The sequence below is a fragment of the Brassica rapa genome, chromosome A01 (genome assembly GCF_000309985.2).
Source record: "Brassica rapa cultivar Chiifu-401-42 chromosome A01, CAAS_Brap_v3.01, whole genome shotgun sequence".
NCBI lineage: Eukaryota > Viridiplantae > Streptophyta > Magnoliopsida > Brassicales > Brassicaceae > Brassica > Brassica rapa.
This window is the reverse complement of record NC_024795.2, coordinates 2,990,878-3,002,267: the sequence shown is the minus strand read 5'-3', so window position 1 is coordinate 3,002,267 and position 11,390 is coordinate 2,990,878. Positions and strand designations below refer to the sequence as shown.

Below are 11,390 nucleotides of genomic sequence, written 5' to 3'. Positions count from 1 at the left end.
TATGCAAAACTAAATTAATGTACGAAACACAGTGATCACCATGTTAAAGAAATCACAATTAAAAATATCCCAAACTACTTTATTATTATGTTAGAGATACTAGAGTATTTCTGATCAAATATTATGTAAAACTATTTTCAAATATAATATAAATTAAAATGGTGAAAATTATTGTATCTAATCCGCGCGTAGCGCGGAGAAAAGATCTAGTTAAGTTAATATCTGTAAACAAATTGAAACAATTAGACTCAAGGGCAATTTTCAAATTTCTATTACACGATAAAACAGTTTATGCTACTAAGGTAATTTCTACTAACCAAACTCACTTTCCACCTGAAACTTTAACTAAATGAACTTGTAACTAAAGACAATAGAAAATATTACACTTTAGATTGAATTCGATTCCGATTTTCGAGCAATTTCAGATAATGAGTAAAAGTATCTGTTAATGTTCAGGCAAGCACAATTTTGAATATACTTGATGATTTTGTCATATGAATGACAAACAATTTGGAAATTCAGTAGCAAAAACATTCAAAATTCTATTTCGATTCTGTAATATGAATGGCAAACAATTTGGAAATTCAGCAGTAACAACATTCAAAATTCTATTTTTATATAATCAACCTTTTGCACTATAAGTCATTGTGTAATTTTATTATTATTATTATTATCTGCATTACTACTAAGCTAGAAACTCTGTTGATTTCCAAAATGATGTAACATTCCACATCATTGAGCACCGATCATCTTGGTGTCTGTATCTCTCACAGGATGTCGGGGTTTTGAACAACTCGATGGAACTGAAGCTGTAACGTCTGAACAAGAACCGACGGCATGGTTTTTTACCTCTCCATCTATGTTCCCATTTGTTACAACAGACTCTTGATGATCTATTGCAGAGTCATCATCAATCCAAGGGTTTGAGTCAGAATCCAATCCATCAACCGTGCAAGATTCAGAGGTCACTACAGATGGTGACGAAGGTGATGAAATTGATGATGACAACGAGGATGATGATTCTTGTTCACATTCAAGGTCTTCACTGGCGGCATGGCTGCTGCAGCTACTGGTGTCAATAGCTTCCACCATTGAACTCTCAACTAACTCTTTTTGGCAAGGTTTTGTAGCCAATGTGTCTGTTTCCTTCTCCTCTTGAACTTGTGATCCGAGAGTCGCACACGGTAATGGTGACCGAGCTTGAATCCTGCATATAACAAACTCACGAGCTGAACAATAAGGATGGTTAATATATTTCAACTAATCAGGAGGAAAGAAAAGCTTTACCTGCTGTAGAGAAGCATATAAGCTCTTTGAGAAAGAACATCTTCTAATTCCACACTTTCTATCTGTGTAGTATATCCAAATAAGGTAACAGTTTTATAATTTATTATATAAACAAGAAGAGCGAAAAGTAGATGAAAGTTACCTCGGAATCATCTATTCTATACCAGTTTCCGCTAAAGTCCTTAATGTAGCATATGTAATGGCCGAAGAAGGATGCATTCAGCATGTCTAGATGGACAATCACTGCATAGAGTGTGTACACATCTGATCCTTCTCCGCCTTGGCTCATGTAAGGTCTAAGATCCAATGTTTCAGGAAAACTAATTCTTTTGTTCAGTTTCCCGTATCTTCCTCCCTGAACATAATCTCACAGATGTATTATTATAACACAACACAACTTCAGAAGATTTTAGGGGATGTAACATATACCTTGAATCTTTTTAAGGCAATGGTAAGAACATTTGGAGGGCGCCTGATCGTAAGACGCTTACATGCCTTTACATAGTCACTACACCTGGAAAAAAAAAAGACATATTATAAGGTTTAAGAAACATACACAACATATTATAAGGCTCTTACCTATCACATTTGTACATGTTATCGCCCTGAAGCCACTCTCTGGCTGTAAACTGATCGAGGCATTCCTCCAGAGACACGGCATCTCCATGAATTTCAACCGTTAAATCCATCATATTCTCGTATTGCTCAGAGACATTATTGCAGACAGTACACTGAACCTGTGACTGGAGGACACCGCCGAATATATACTGAACAAGTGTTGTTTCTTGACAGCGAGGAGGCACCATTTTTTCTCCACCGAACTCGTCTAGGCAAACGGACTGCATCGTATCAATCGCGTACCTGAAGATTGTGAACTCTAAACATATCAGCTGAGTGATTCACTAGCTAATATATTCCTGAGTAATTAGATACTGACCTCATGAACTCATGAGCATCTTCTTGTCTCCCATACCCAAGAGTTCCACCGATGTTAGTTAGCCGTGAGATAATGTTCACCGGTGAAAAAGGGTACCGGCTTTGGCTCGCTCTCTCGACATGGGTTTGAAATGCACAGAAGAAGCACCAATCGTCACGCATACCTACCCAAACCAAACATAGGAACCAAAGTTTAAAAGTGCATAAAGAAAATAAAACGTTAAGAGTTTTGAAGCAGCAAAAGATAGAACTTTACATTCACTCCTATGGCCTCTCTCTAGTAGGTATGCAACAAGAGGACGTGTCCATGATAGGCATTGTAGAATCACATTCGCAAAACAACTGAAAAAAGGGTTAAAATAAATACATATTCAAGGGAGAAAAAAAACAGAATCAAGTAACAAGCTCATTCACACAAACCTGTTTCCACAATTCATGAGCCCACAGGGAGCCAAATCTGTATTGTCCCAGTTAAAGTATCTAACAAACTCCTCATATGGGAAAAGAACCTGCAGAAGAAGATGTCAAAGCAAAAGTAAATAATATTTTCACAATCAAAAGAATGTCAACATAAGAAGAATAAAAGGGAAGATGCATTCATTACTTACTTCTCTTGGCTTGAAGTTGATCTTGTTTTGGTCTCGCTCCGGACAATCCCCAAACCTTGAAGCTCTGAACCTAAGGCTGTTTCTGGCAGATGGTGTTAAGGTAGTAATCCCAATCTCCCTGCACCTTCTTTGATGACCTGAACTCCAATCTGACGTTTGACACTCTTCTGAGCTGATAGCAAAGAACACATCATGAACAAAGGAACTCACTTTAGAAAAAAAAAATCCACTAAACCGACTTAAACCACACAAGCTGATCCAATGGTGCAATTAAACCGACTTAAACCACAAAGGAGCTGAGGTCACATACATACCAGTATCGAACGGAATTGCAGCGAGAGCATTTCGTGGTGCAATCCTCCGCCACGAGTTCCCTGTCGAAACCTCCGGCGGCGGCGGCGCCGATGTCGAAGTACTTAGCGGCGGTGTTTCTGAGGAAGTAAAAGACACCGACGGCGAGGAAGAAGAGAGACGGTATCAGGCGAGTGAGGACAGAGAGATCCAGCGGAAAGCCAACCTCATGCATCTAATTAGTAAAGAAACAATTCCTTTCTCGTAATCATCAATCTCTTCCTTCCTTCTTTCTAGTTTCTTCTGTGTCTTTTTTTTTTTTTGGTTGTTGGAAAAGAAAATTCACTCTCTTTTTTTTTTTGTTGTTGTTGTCTCTTCTTGTGTTACCGCCTCATTGAGTTTGTTACTTAATGGAGAAGACAGTGACAGTGTTTTATGTTTGGATTGGGCCTCTCCCAATGCAAACTTGGACCTTTGTGCTTTTGTTTTTTTTTGTCTGAGTGTGTCTTTTTCTATTTTTGGCTTGAGATAATTTATATTATTTTTTATTCCTTAATTCTCTACATATTTAATTTTTTTTTTTTGGCTTTGGATAACAATCCGACCAGACTCGAGTTTCTTCAGTTCTGGATCACTTCAACAAACTCAAAAGGTTTAACGACGATCAAATGAAAGCTACAAAATATTTTTTAAAAAAAAGCCAGCAACAAATTTCTTAGGAGTCATTTACTAAATTAGTTTTATGTAATATTATTAAGAAGTTATAGAGATGGGTCAAAAAAAGAATTGATCTTGAGTTATGGAGGTTAATCTAGTGATTTTTATAAAATGAGATAGACAAACTATGTAAATAGAGTACTACCATGATCATAAATATAAAATGAGAAACATAAATCGAGTATTAAGGTGGTCTTTCAACTAAAAGAGAATAAATCAAGAAACACAAGTCCAAAGTGGAGGGTGTACCAATATCATGGAAATGTGAACTCCAACTAACTTTTTTTTTTTAAGAAAACAAAACTAAAACACAGAGACAGACTCTCGAGCTTTTTAAGCAGTAACGGAAGGCTTGGCAGCAGCAGAAGAGAGTCTAGACCTCTTCTTTGCCAAACTCTCACTCCTCTTCTCACGTTGTTCCTTCAGCCTAGAGGCAAGAAGCTTCTGGTAGTCAGCAGCTTGAGCGTTAGCCTTAGCAATCCTCTTCTTCTTGTCAGCGATTCTAGCTCTCTTCCTCTGAAGGGTCAACGGAGTCACAAGCCTCTGGATCTTGGGAGCTTTGCTCACTTCCTTGCCTGTTTTACAAACCAAGTTTCAGAGACCATTGTTATTAATCACCAAAAGTATTGTCTGAGATTAGGTTTTTGATCTTCTCTCACCTTTCTTGTTTGTGAACTTGCGGCGGTAAGTGTTGACGTACTTCCTGACATCATCCTCCTTAGTGAGGTTGAACAGTTTACGGATCTTGGAAGCTCTCTTGGGTCCCCTCATCCTTGGCTTCTCGGTGTCGGTAAGCCCGGGAAGATCCTTCTCACCCTTCTTGACAATGACAAGGTTAAGAACAGAGAGATCTTGGCTGACAATGCAACCACGAACAGACTTTCTTCTCCTCTCTCCAGTCCTCCTTCCGTGTCCTCTGAAGCAAGGAGTTCCTGCTCAGTCAATACACACAATCTTGTTTACATTAACATCAAAACAGACAAACCAATATATAGATGTAGTAAAGATGATTGATGTACCTCGGTGAAGCAAAAGGCGAACACGGCCTGGGGTTAAAACTCCCTGCTTCATTGGGAAGCCTTGCTTGTCACACCCTCCCATGATCTTGAAAATGTATCCCTTGAACTCCTGCAAATAAACAGTTTATAAAATTTAATCATTTTGTTTTAAATTATAAATCAAAAACATAAATAATGAGAATAAATAAGAAAAGAGACCGAACCTCGCCCAAAGCATCTCCACTGACTTCTTGAGAGAGTCTCTTATCATAAAACGCACGGCTGCATCAACAAATATCAAGCTCAAAAATCTAATTTATATATATAATACAAAACTTAAACTAGAATACAGACATGTTTTTGATCAGACACGAAACATTCAGACAAAAACCAATCAGAAGAAGAATAGTTCAGATAACCTATCGTGAAATCTACAAAGGGAAGAATGAAAATGAAACAGGGACTAACAGTTTCTGGTCATCGTCGATCTCGAGCTTCTTCTGGCAACCAGTGGTTGGGTTTGCGACGTTAAACTGAAACACGGAAACGTAGAACACAATGAGCAGACAGAGAAAATCAATGAAACTATAAGACTATTCTTGCCGAGCCTCTCTACGTACCTTCATCTTCTCAGGTCGAGACTAGAGCCACAAGAGAGAGAAAAAACGGCTTTGGCAATCGACGACGCTTAGGGTTTTCCAAAGCCCACCCGCTATTTATACGATCAAATAAGGTTCGTTTGGTTTTTGTATTCTAATGGGCCATTTAGGGCCTTTCTGGCCCACTTAGTTATGGTTAGTTATAGACATTAACTTATAGTTGGGGTTAAGTAAGATCAAGTGATTTGATTATGGGCTGAATGTTTTGGGGGTAAATGTTGCTTATGGCTTTTTCTATGAATACACTATTATTTTGTTAATTCACTATCATGGTGTTATAAGTTGAGAAGATTTAACTTTTTACATACATCATAACCAACAATGATCATCAGAATCTTAGGAAATGTCTGGTTTTATTTTGGAATTTAAGCATGTAATGACAGTGACAAAAAAAAAACATGTAATGAATCTCTGGAAAAAAAGAAAGGAATATGAAAATTGTGCTAAATTTTGACTTCTATTGTTTGCTTCTTCACGGTTAGAATCTGGCATGCCTTGGCCTGAGGGTTATTGACACCTTGTTTATATATGAATTTAGATCTGTCTGAGGGGATTTTTCCCATAACTCTTGCGGATTTTTTGACCTATTTTCTCTTTCAAAATACTGTCTCTTCTCTTAGTTTTTAATTAAAAAACTAAGAATTTTTTATAACTTTTATTTAAAGGATGTCTCTTAGTTTTTATTAATTAAAAAATAAGAGACTGTATGTTGTATTCTTCTTCCACTTGCAGACAATGCTTTTGTTAATTCCCATGCAAAAAGATTAGCTGAGAATCCCAAAAATATACTATCCTTCTTCCACGTGTAGATAATGCTTTTGTTCAAATATGGATAACGTTTGGGCCACCGGTCACCAAACCAAATGTTCGTACACGTGGGCTTTGAGATTTCTCCCTATAAAAGAACACGAAAATGTAAGTATTAAACACACAATTCTTCCCATCTCTACCTTCTTCAAAATTTCAAGCAAATAACAAGAATGGCAAACCATCTTCAAGAGCCCTTAACCACTTACTGTATACAGCGTGACGAAGAAATGATGACCATGCAAGCGTTGAAGATCGCTACCAGTTTGGCTTTCCCCATGGTTTTCAAAGCTGCGTTGGAGCTTGGCGTCTTCGACACGATTGCTGCCATGGGCAATGGTGCATGGCTCTCATCTTCGGAGATAGCTTCTGGTCTCCAAACCAAGCCCACCAACCCAGAGGCGCCTATGTTACTAGACCGGATGTTACAGTTACTTGTCAGCTATTCGATCTTGAAATGTCGTACAGTCGAAACTGGAGAAAACGATCTAACCGGGAAGACCCGAAGGATATATGCAGCTGAACCGGTTTGCACGCTTTTTTTAACCCGTGGTGACGACTCGGGTACTCTCAAGTCCCTCTTCATGTTGCTCAATAGCCAAGTATTTTTCAAGACATGGTACGTACGTACTCCATTATTTGCGAATAAGCCGAATAAGTGGCTAGCTGATCCTCATCAACTATACCTAGCCTTCTAATTAATCAAAATTACGATAAAATAATCTATATACACACTTTCTAGTTTCAATGAACAGTTGGAGACACTTATTTTTGCATAGGGATAATCTGAAGGGTGTGATACAAGAAGGAAAAGATGCGTTTAGTTCAGCTCATGGCTTGCCATTATTCGAATACATCGGTTTGGATGAGCAATTAGCTGGTATGGTTAACCATGCAATGGCAGAATCTTCTACCATCATTATGAAGAAAATTTTAGAAGTTTACAGAGGATTCGAAGATGTAAATACTTTGGTGGATATTGGAGGAGGACTTGGCACCGTACTAAACCTTGTCACTTCCAAGTATCCTCAAATTAAGGGTATCAATTTCGATTTAACCATGGTTTTAGCCAATGCTCCTTCTTATCCAGGTACAGTACTAGTTGATTAATTTAACAAGTTGGATACTGAAGATGTTTTATTCCGACAATAAGTTTCTTTTCTATTTAATTTATCTTACAATAAGGAGTGGAGCATGTACCCGGAGATATGTTTATAGAAGTTCCAAAAGGAGATGCTATCCTCATGAAAGTAAGTTATATATACACTGCAACTGAATGTATAAATTACATGTTAACATATATAGAATTTCATGGTTAAGCCATTATTTACGAACTAAGATGGATAAATTAATGGCAGCGGGTATTACATGACTGGACAGACCAAGACTGTGTAAAGATTCTAAAGAACTGTTGGAAGAGTCTTCCAGAAAAAGGAAAAGTAATAATAGTAGACATCGTTACACCAATAGAACCAAAGTATGGCGACGTTTTCTCGAACGTTGTTTTCAGCATGGATATGTTGATGTTAACACAATGTTCGGGTGGTAAAGAGAGGTCTCTCTCTCAGTTTGAAGCTTTAGCTTCAGCGTCAGGTTTTCTTACGTGTGAAATCATTTGTCTTGCTTATGCATTTTCTGTTATCGAAATGCATAAATAGATTCAAAGTTACGAAGATAATGGGGGTTCTGTGTTTGGAGATTATGAACTTAAATCAAGTCTCCGTTGATTGTTTGTAATAAGGATTTGCTGCATCGATTGTTTGTTTTTCATTCAAGATTGTGTTTCTTGTTTAATGTTCTGATCAATATTGATAAAAGCATGGTATGAAACTCAATAACAAGAGCGATACAAGTCAAGAAACAAACAACAGGAGGAATGATATACATGTAATCGATGACTAGGAAGAGGAGAGAGTTCTGTTTCAACTAAAACACAATAGAAAATCAAGTGACGATCATCCATACTGGGAAAGACGATCAAGACTTAGTTCCTGGTTGCTATTCGTCTCTTGTCGCAGGTTCCATTCCGGTCGACGGGCTATCAGCAAAATATTCTGGATGCTTCACGTTCACACCATACTGCCAAACCGAGTTTATCATTAGTTAGCTATCCAGATGAAGTAACCTCACATATCTGCCTAAGTTACTACAATCTCGGAACTATTTGGGCATGCTTCTAAAACCTTTTGTACGTTGATTATGTGATACTGAATTACTTCTATACCATTTCTACCATTTACAGCTTTGACTAGACACAAGATCTACATTTTCTTTACATTGTCTCTGGGTCAAAGTCACCACTAGAAGCATGAACTTAGAGAAGAAGAATCATTTACCTCACGCAAAGCTTTTGAGAGGTCTTCCATTGTCAATACTAAACGCTTATCCTGTTTAAAAAGGAAATTAATATTCATGACATGATCGAAACAACAAAAAAGAAAGTGAGTAAGATGTTACCTTTTGCTGCTTTTTGTCTTTCACAACTGGTGCTGGTCTAGCCTTGCAGTGCCTGGTTATAATTTATTAAATTTGAATTACTGCGAACCTTACGTCAATACGTTCATTGGAAAATCTAGGTTATACAAGGGCCGCTTCTATTGGTCCAAGTTAACTATGAAAAAGGGTATTAAAGTTTTTGGAGAATGGAACGAAAACTTACTGAAGAGCATCGCTTGCAACATCTGCAACAAACTTTTGTGTAGCCACAGCAACTAGCCTTATTCTGTCAAACCAATAAACAAAAATATAAGGACAAACTGGCAAGAATATATATTAAAAAAAAAGAATGTGAAAGAGGATAAAAAGCCGACAACTTAAAATCCCAATGCTAACACTTAAGTCGACAGAGAAAACATGAACTCCATCGGATGTTCAAATATAATCAAAGTGCCAATCTTTTCCACTCGTAGACAAACATGAAATTCTAAATCAAACCATTTCCACATGAGATGTAGATAAGGAACAACTAAATCCAACATGGAAGAGTATTATTTTCCAGGCCCGAAGTAAACCTCAACCACAAATAACAAACCTAGAACATGTGAAATATTCTAACCAAGACATCAGATTAGACTGCTGCTAAACCATTCTAAACTCCTACATGAAGATATAGCAACTAAGCTGATCTTTTATGCAAAAGTAGCGTACAAAACTGGACGGAAATACCTACAGTCGTACGTCGGGGCACTGAAACCCACTCTTAGCCAAGTAGTGCTCCACTAGATCATCAGGAATCTGGAAGAAAATAACAAATCCAAAGCTCAATCAACACCCAGGGTTCAACCATTGGAAAGCCTAGAAAATTTCAAAATAATAAAAAAAAAAAGGGAAACTTACAGTAGGAGTATAATCCATGAGAGACGCAAGGAACTCAGTAAGAGCAGCATCATCTTCATGCTTTGCCTCACCAGATTGTTGCCCGTGATTCATCTCTCCCACCAAGTTGTCTACTTAAGCCCAAGTTCTTCCTCAACACCTTGAAGTAAACAGTTATTTTTTTTAAAAATTCCAAACATTAATACAGAACCTCTGAACTTGCTTAAAGATCAGATAAAGACATGGGAAACCAACATTGGTTATCTAGAACTAAAACTAGCTGCTACCCCCCAAATTAGAAACATCTACGAAACCTAAAAAGAATGTAATGACACAATAATACCAAAAAAAAATCAAGAACTTGAATTTTCAATATTTATAATTAAGAACGTTAACTACACAGAGAAAATTTTCCAGTTACGAACTCTCTATCACAGATTCTTCTACTCTTACGAAGCTATGATTGGTAACAGACGAACTAATCCTGATCATAGTGTTCCAAAATTCATCACCAAGTTTGAGCCTCAGGAGCCTAAGATCGATTCGTGTGATCGAAATTCGATACTACCCAACGGAGAATACAAGATTGAGCTGAAGAGATAAATACAACGAGCGAGATTGCGAACCTGAACGAAGCTGTAACGTGAATTGAGCTGAGACGAGGCAATTAAATGCAGAGGAGGAGAGTTTCCGACGGAGTTTGGCCGGAGAAGAAGGGATCGGAGAGTCGAGCACTGAGTTCCCCGTTGAAACCCTAAATCCCCGACTGTTCCACCTTCCAGCTCGAAGGCATCTCCACGTGTTGGATTTTTTTAACAGCCGAGAAGACTCTTGATTTGGGCTAATGGGCCTTGATAGTATAACTAAGCCCATTTAACCTCCGTTGGTGTTTGCATGATAATATTCCGCGGAGGATAATTATCTATTTGTTTTCATCTTCCCATCAAATCGATTCCCATTTCCCACATATATAAAAAATATATATCCAAAATATTTGAGGTTAGTGTTCTTTAATGGGCAATTGTCAATAATAGCACCTTTTGAAGTTTATATCTCAAAAATAGCAAAAGAAGGAGAAAGTCACAAAAATGACATTCATTAAAGGGTAAAATATCCCTAATACCCTTGGTTTAAAATTAAATAAACAAACAAAAATAAATAAAAATAAATAAAATAAAAATTAAAAAAATGAAAAAAAGATTTTATTTTTATACTTTCAGATTATATGTTTTCAGATTCGAAATTTTTACAATTTTCTTTTTTCGAAATTTTTTATTTTTTTTTTATTTTTTTTTTCAAATTTTCTTTTTATAATTTAAAAATACTTTTTAAAACTGTTTTTAAAATTTTTATTTTTTATTTTAATATTTTTTTTAAATAAAATTTTAAACCCTAATTCCAAAACCCTACCCCTAAACTCTAAACCCTAAGGTTTAGATTAATTAACCCAAGAGGTATAAGTGTATATTTAACTCTTTAATGAAACCTATTTTTGTGACTTTGAATCTTGAGTGCTACTTTGGGAACATAAACTTGGTTTGGTGTTATCCTAGTCTTTTTCTCTTCTTTAATCTGCATAATGATTTTTTGTTGGGTTCGGAGACAAAGAATATGACAATGAAAGCACTCAAAGCCACCATCTAGACCGAATATATAATGACTACAGTCCTCCGAAAGCACTTTTTGTTGTCTCTTTTGTCAACTCATAGCCTTGTTCCATAGAAGTAAAAAAACAGAGAAATTATACTATTAAGGGTGGTTTTATTCTACGA

The 11,390-nt window shown here is 36.8% G+C and overlaps 4 protein-coding genes across 5 annotated transcripts; 1 reads left to right on the top strand and 3 right to left on the bottom strand.

Moving 5' to 3' along the window:
* Positions 1-517: 517 nt before the first annotated feature.
* Positions 518-3,773, bottom strand: LOC103851629 (ubiquitin carboxyl-terminal hydrolase 18). Its single transcript, XM_009128498.3, has 10 exons — positions 3,146-3,773; positions 2,832-3,003; positions 2,644-2,732; positions 2,480-2,565; positions 2,225-2,387; positions 1,867-2,148; positions 1,717-1,801; positions 1,430-1,642; positions 1,288-1,349; positions 518-1,207 (listed from the first exon to the last, which is right to left on the bottom strand). Exons 1-10 carry the CDS (start codon positions 3,355-3,357, stop codon positions 733-735), a joined length of 1,839 nt encoding a protein of 612 aa, XP_009126746.1. The 5' UTR covers positions 3,358-3,773; the 3' UTR covers positions 518-732.
* A 192-nt stretch (positions 3,774-3,965) lies between these two features.
* Positions 3,966-5,558, bottom strand: LOC103851619 (40S ribosomal protein S6-1). The gene is made up of 6 exons (XM_009128488.3): positions 5,458-5,558; positions 5,306-5,370; positions 5,062-5,119; positions 4,859-4,967; positions 4,499-4,771; positions 3,966-4,414 (listed from the first exon to the last, which is right to left on the bottom strand). Exons 1-6 carry the CDS (start codon positions 5,461-5,463, stop codon positions 4,173-4,175), a joined length of 753 nt encoding a protein of 250 aa, XP_009126736.2. The 5' UTR covers positions 5,464-5,558; the 3' UTR covers positions 3,966-4,172.
* Positions 5,559-6,408: 850 nt separating this feature from the next.
* Positions 6,409-8,078, top strand: LOC103851608 (indole glucosinolate O-methyltransferase 4). The gene is made up of 4 exons (XM_009128479.3): positions 6,409-6,922; positions 7,083-7,393; positions 7,489-7,553; positions 7,662-8,078. The coding sequence occupies exons 1-4, from the start codon at positions 6,477-6,479 to the stop codon at positions 7,959-7,961; spliced, it is 1,122 nt and encodes a 373-aa protein (XP_009126727.1). The 5' UTR covers positions 6,409-6,476; the 3' UTR covers positions 7,962-8,078.
* Positions 8,079-8,111: 33 nt separating this feature from the next.
* LOC103851590 (transcription initiation factor TFIID subunit 10) lies at positions 8,112-10,471 on the bottom strand. Of its 2 annotated transcripts, none has more exons than XM_009128463.3 (7): positions 10,245-10,471; positions 9,640-9,778; positions 9,473-9,537; positions 8,963-9,025; positions 8,761-8,812; positions 8,640-8,690; positions 8,112-8,382 (listed from the first exon to the last, which is right to left on the bottom strand). In XM_009128463.3, the coding sequence occupies exons 2-7, from the start codon at positions 9,730-9,732 to the stop codon at positions 8,302-8,304; spliced, it is 405 nt and encodes a 134-aa protein (XP_009126711.1). In that variant the 5' UTR covers positions 9,733-9,778; positions 10,245-10,471; the 3' UTR covers positions 8,112-8,301. The 2 variants fall into 2 exon arrangements, with proteins under 2 accessions (XP_009126711.1, XP_009126717.1); XM_009128469.3 differs by having other exon boundaries at positions 9,640-9,772; positions 10,245-10,428.
* Positions 10,472-11,390: the final 919 nt, after the last annotated feature.

What these genes read in the sequence shown, in the direction of transcription:
- LOC103851629 (XM_009128498.3), bottom strand. Translation starts at nt 3,357, where the DNA reads ATGCATGAGGTTGGCTTTCCGCTGGATCTCTCTGTCCTCACTCGCCTG. An exon ending in TTGCCTTAAAAAGATTCAAG is followed by an intron (nt 1,643 to 1,716) that starts GTATATGTTACA and finishes GATTATGTTCAG; the next exon opens with GGAGGAAGATACGGGAAACT. An exon ending in TATATGCTTCTCTACAGCAG is followed by an intron (nt 1,208 to 1,287) that starts GTAAAGCTTTTC and finishes TGTTATATGCAG; the next exon opens with GATTCAAGCTCGGTCACCAT.
- LOC103851619 (XM_009128488.3), bottom strand. An exon ending in ATCGACGATGACCAGAAACT is followed by an intron (nt 5,120 to 5,305) that starts GTTAGTCCCTGT and finishes TTGTTGATGCAG; the next exon opens with CCGTGCGTTTTATGATAAGA. An exon ending in TCGCCTTTTGCTTCACCGAG is followed by an intron (nt 4,772 to 4,858) that starts GTACATCAATCA and finishes TTGACTGAGCAG; the next exon opens with GAACTCCTTGCTTCAGAGGA.
- LOC103851608 (XM_009128479.3), top strand. Translation starts at nt 6,477, where the DNA reads ATGGCAAACCATCTTCAAGAGCCCTTAACCACTTACTGTATACAGCGT. An exon ending in CAAGTATTTTTCAAGACATG is followed by an intron (nt 6,923 to 7,082) that starts GTACGTACGTAC and finishes ATTTTTGCATAG; the next exon opens with GGATAATCTGAAGGGTGTGA. An exon ending in CAATGCTCCTTCTTATCCAG is followed by an intron (nt 7,394 to 7,488) that starts GTACAGTACTAG and finishes TCTTACAATAAG; the next exon opens with GAGTGGAGCATGTACCCGGA.
- LOC103851590 (XM_009128463.3), bottom strand. Translation starts at nt 9,732, where the DNA reads ATGAATCACGGGCAACAATCTGGTGAGGCAAAGCATGAAGATGATGCT. An exon ending in CAGTGCCCCGACGTACGACT is followed by an intron (nt 9,026 to 9,472) that starts GTAGGTATTTCC and finishes TTGGTTTGACAG; the next exon opens with AATAAGGCTAGTTGCTGTGG. An exon ending in TCTCAAAAGCTTTGCGTGAG is followed by an intron (nt 8,383 to 8,639) that starts GTAAATGATTCT and finishes TCGGTTTGGCAG; the next exon opens with TATGGTGTGAACGTGAAGCA.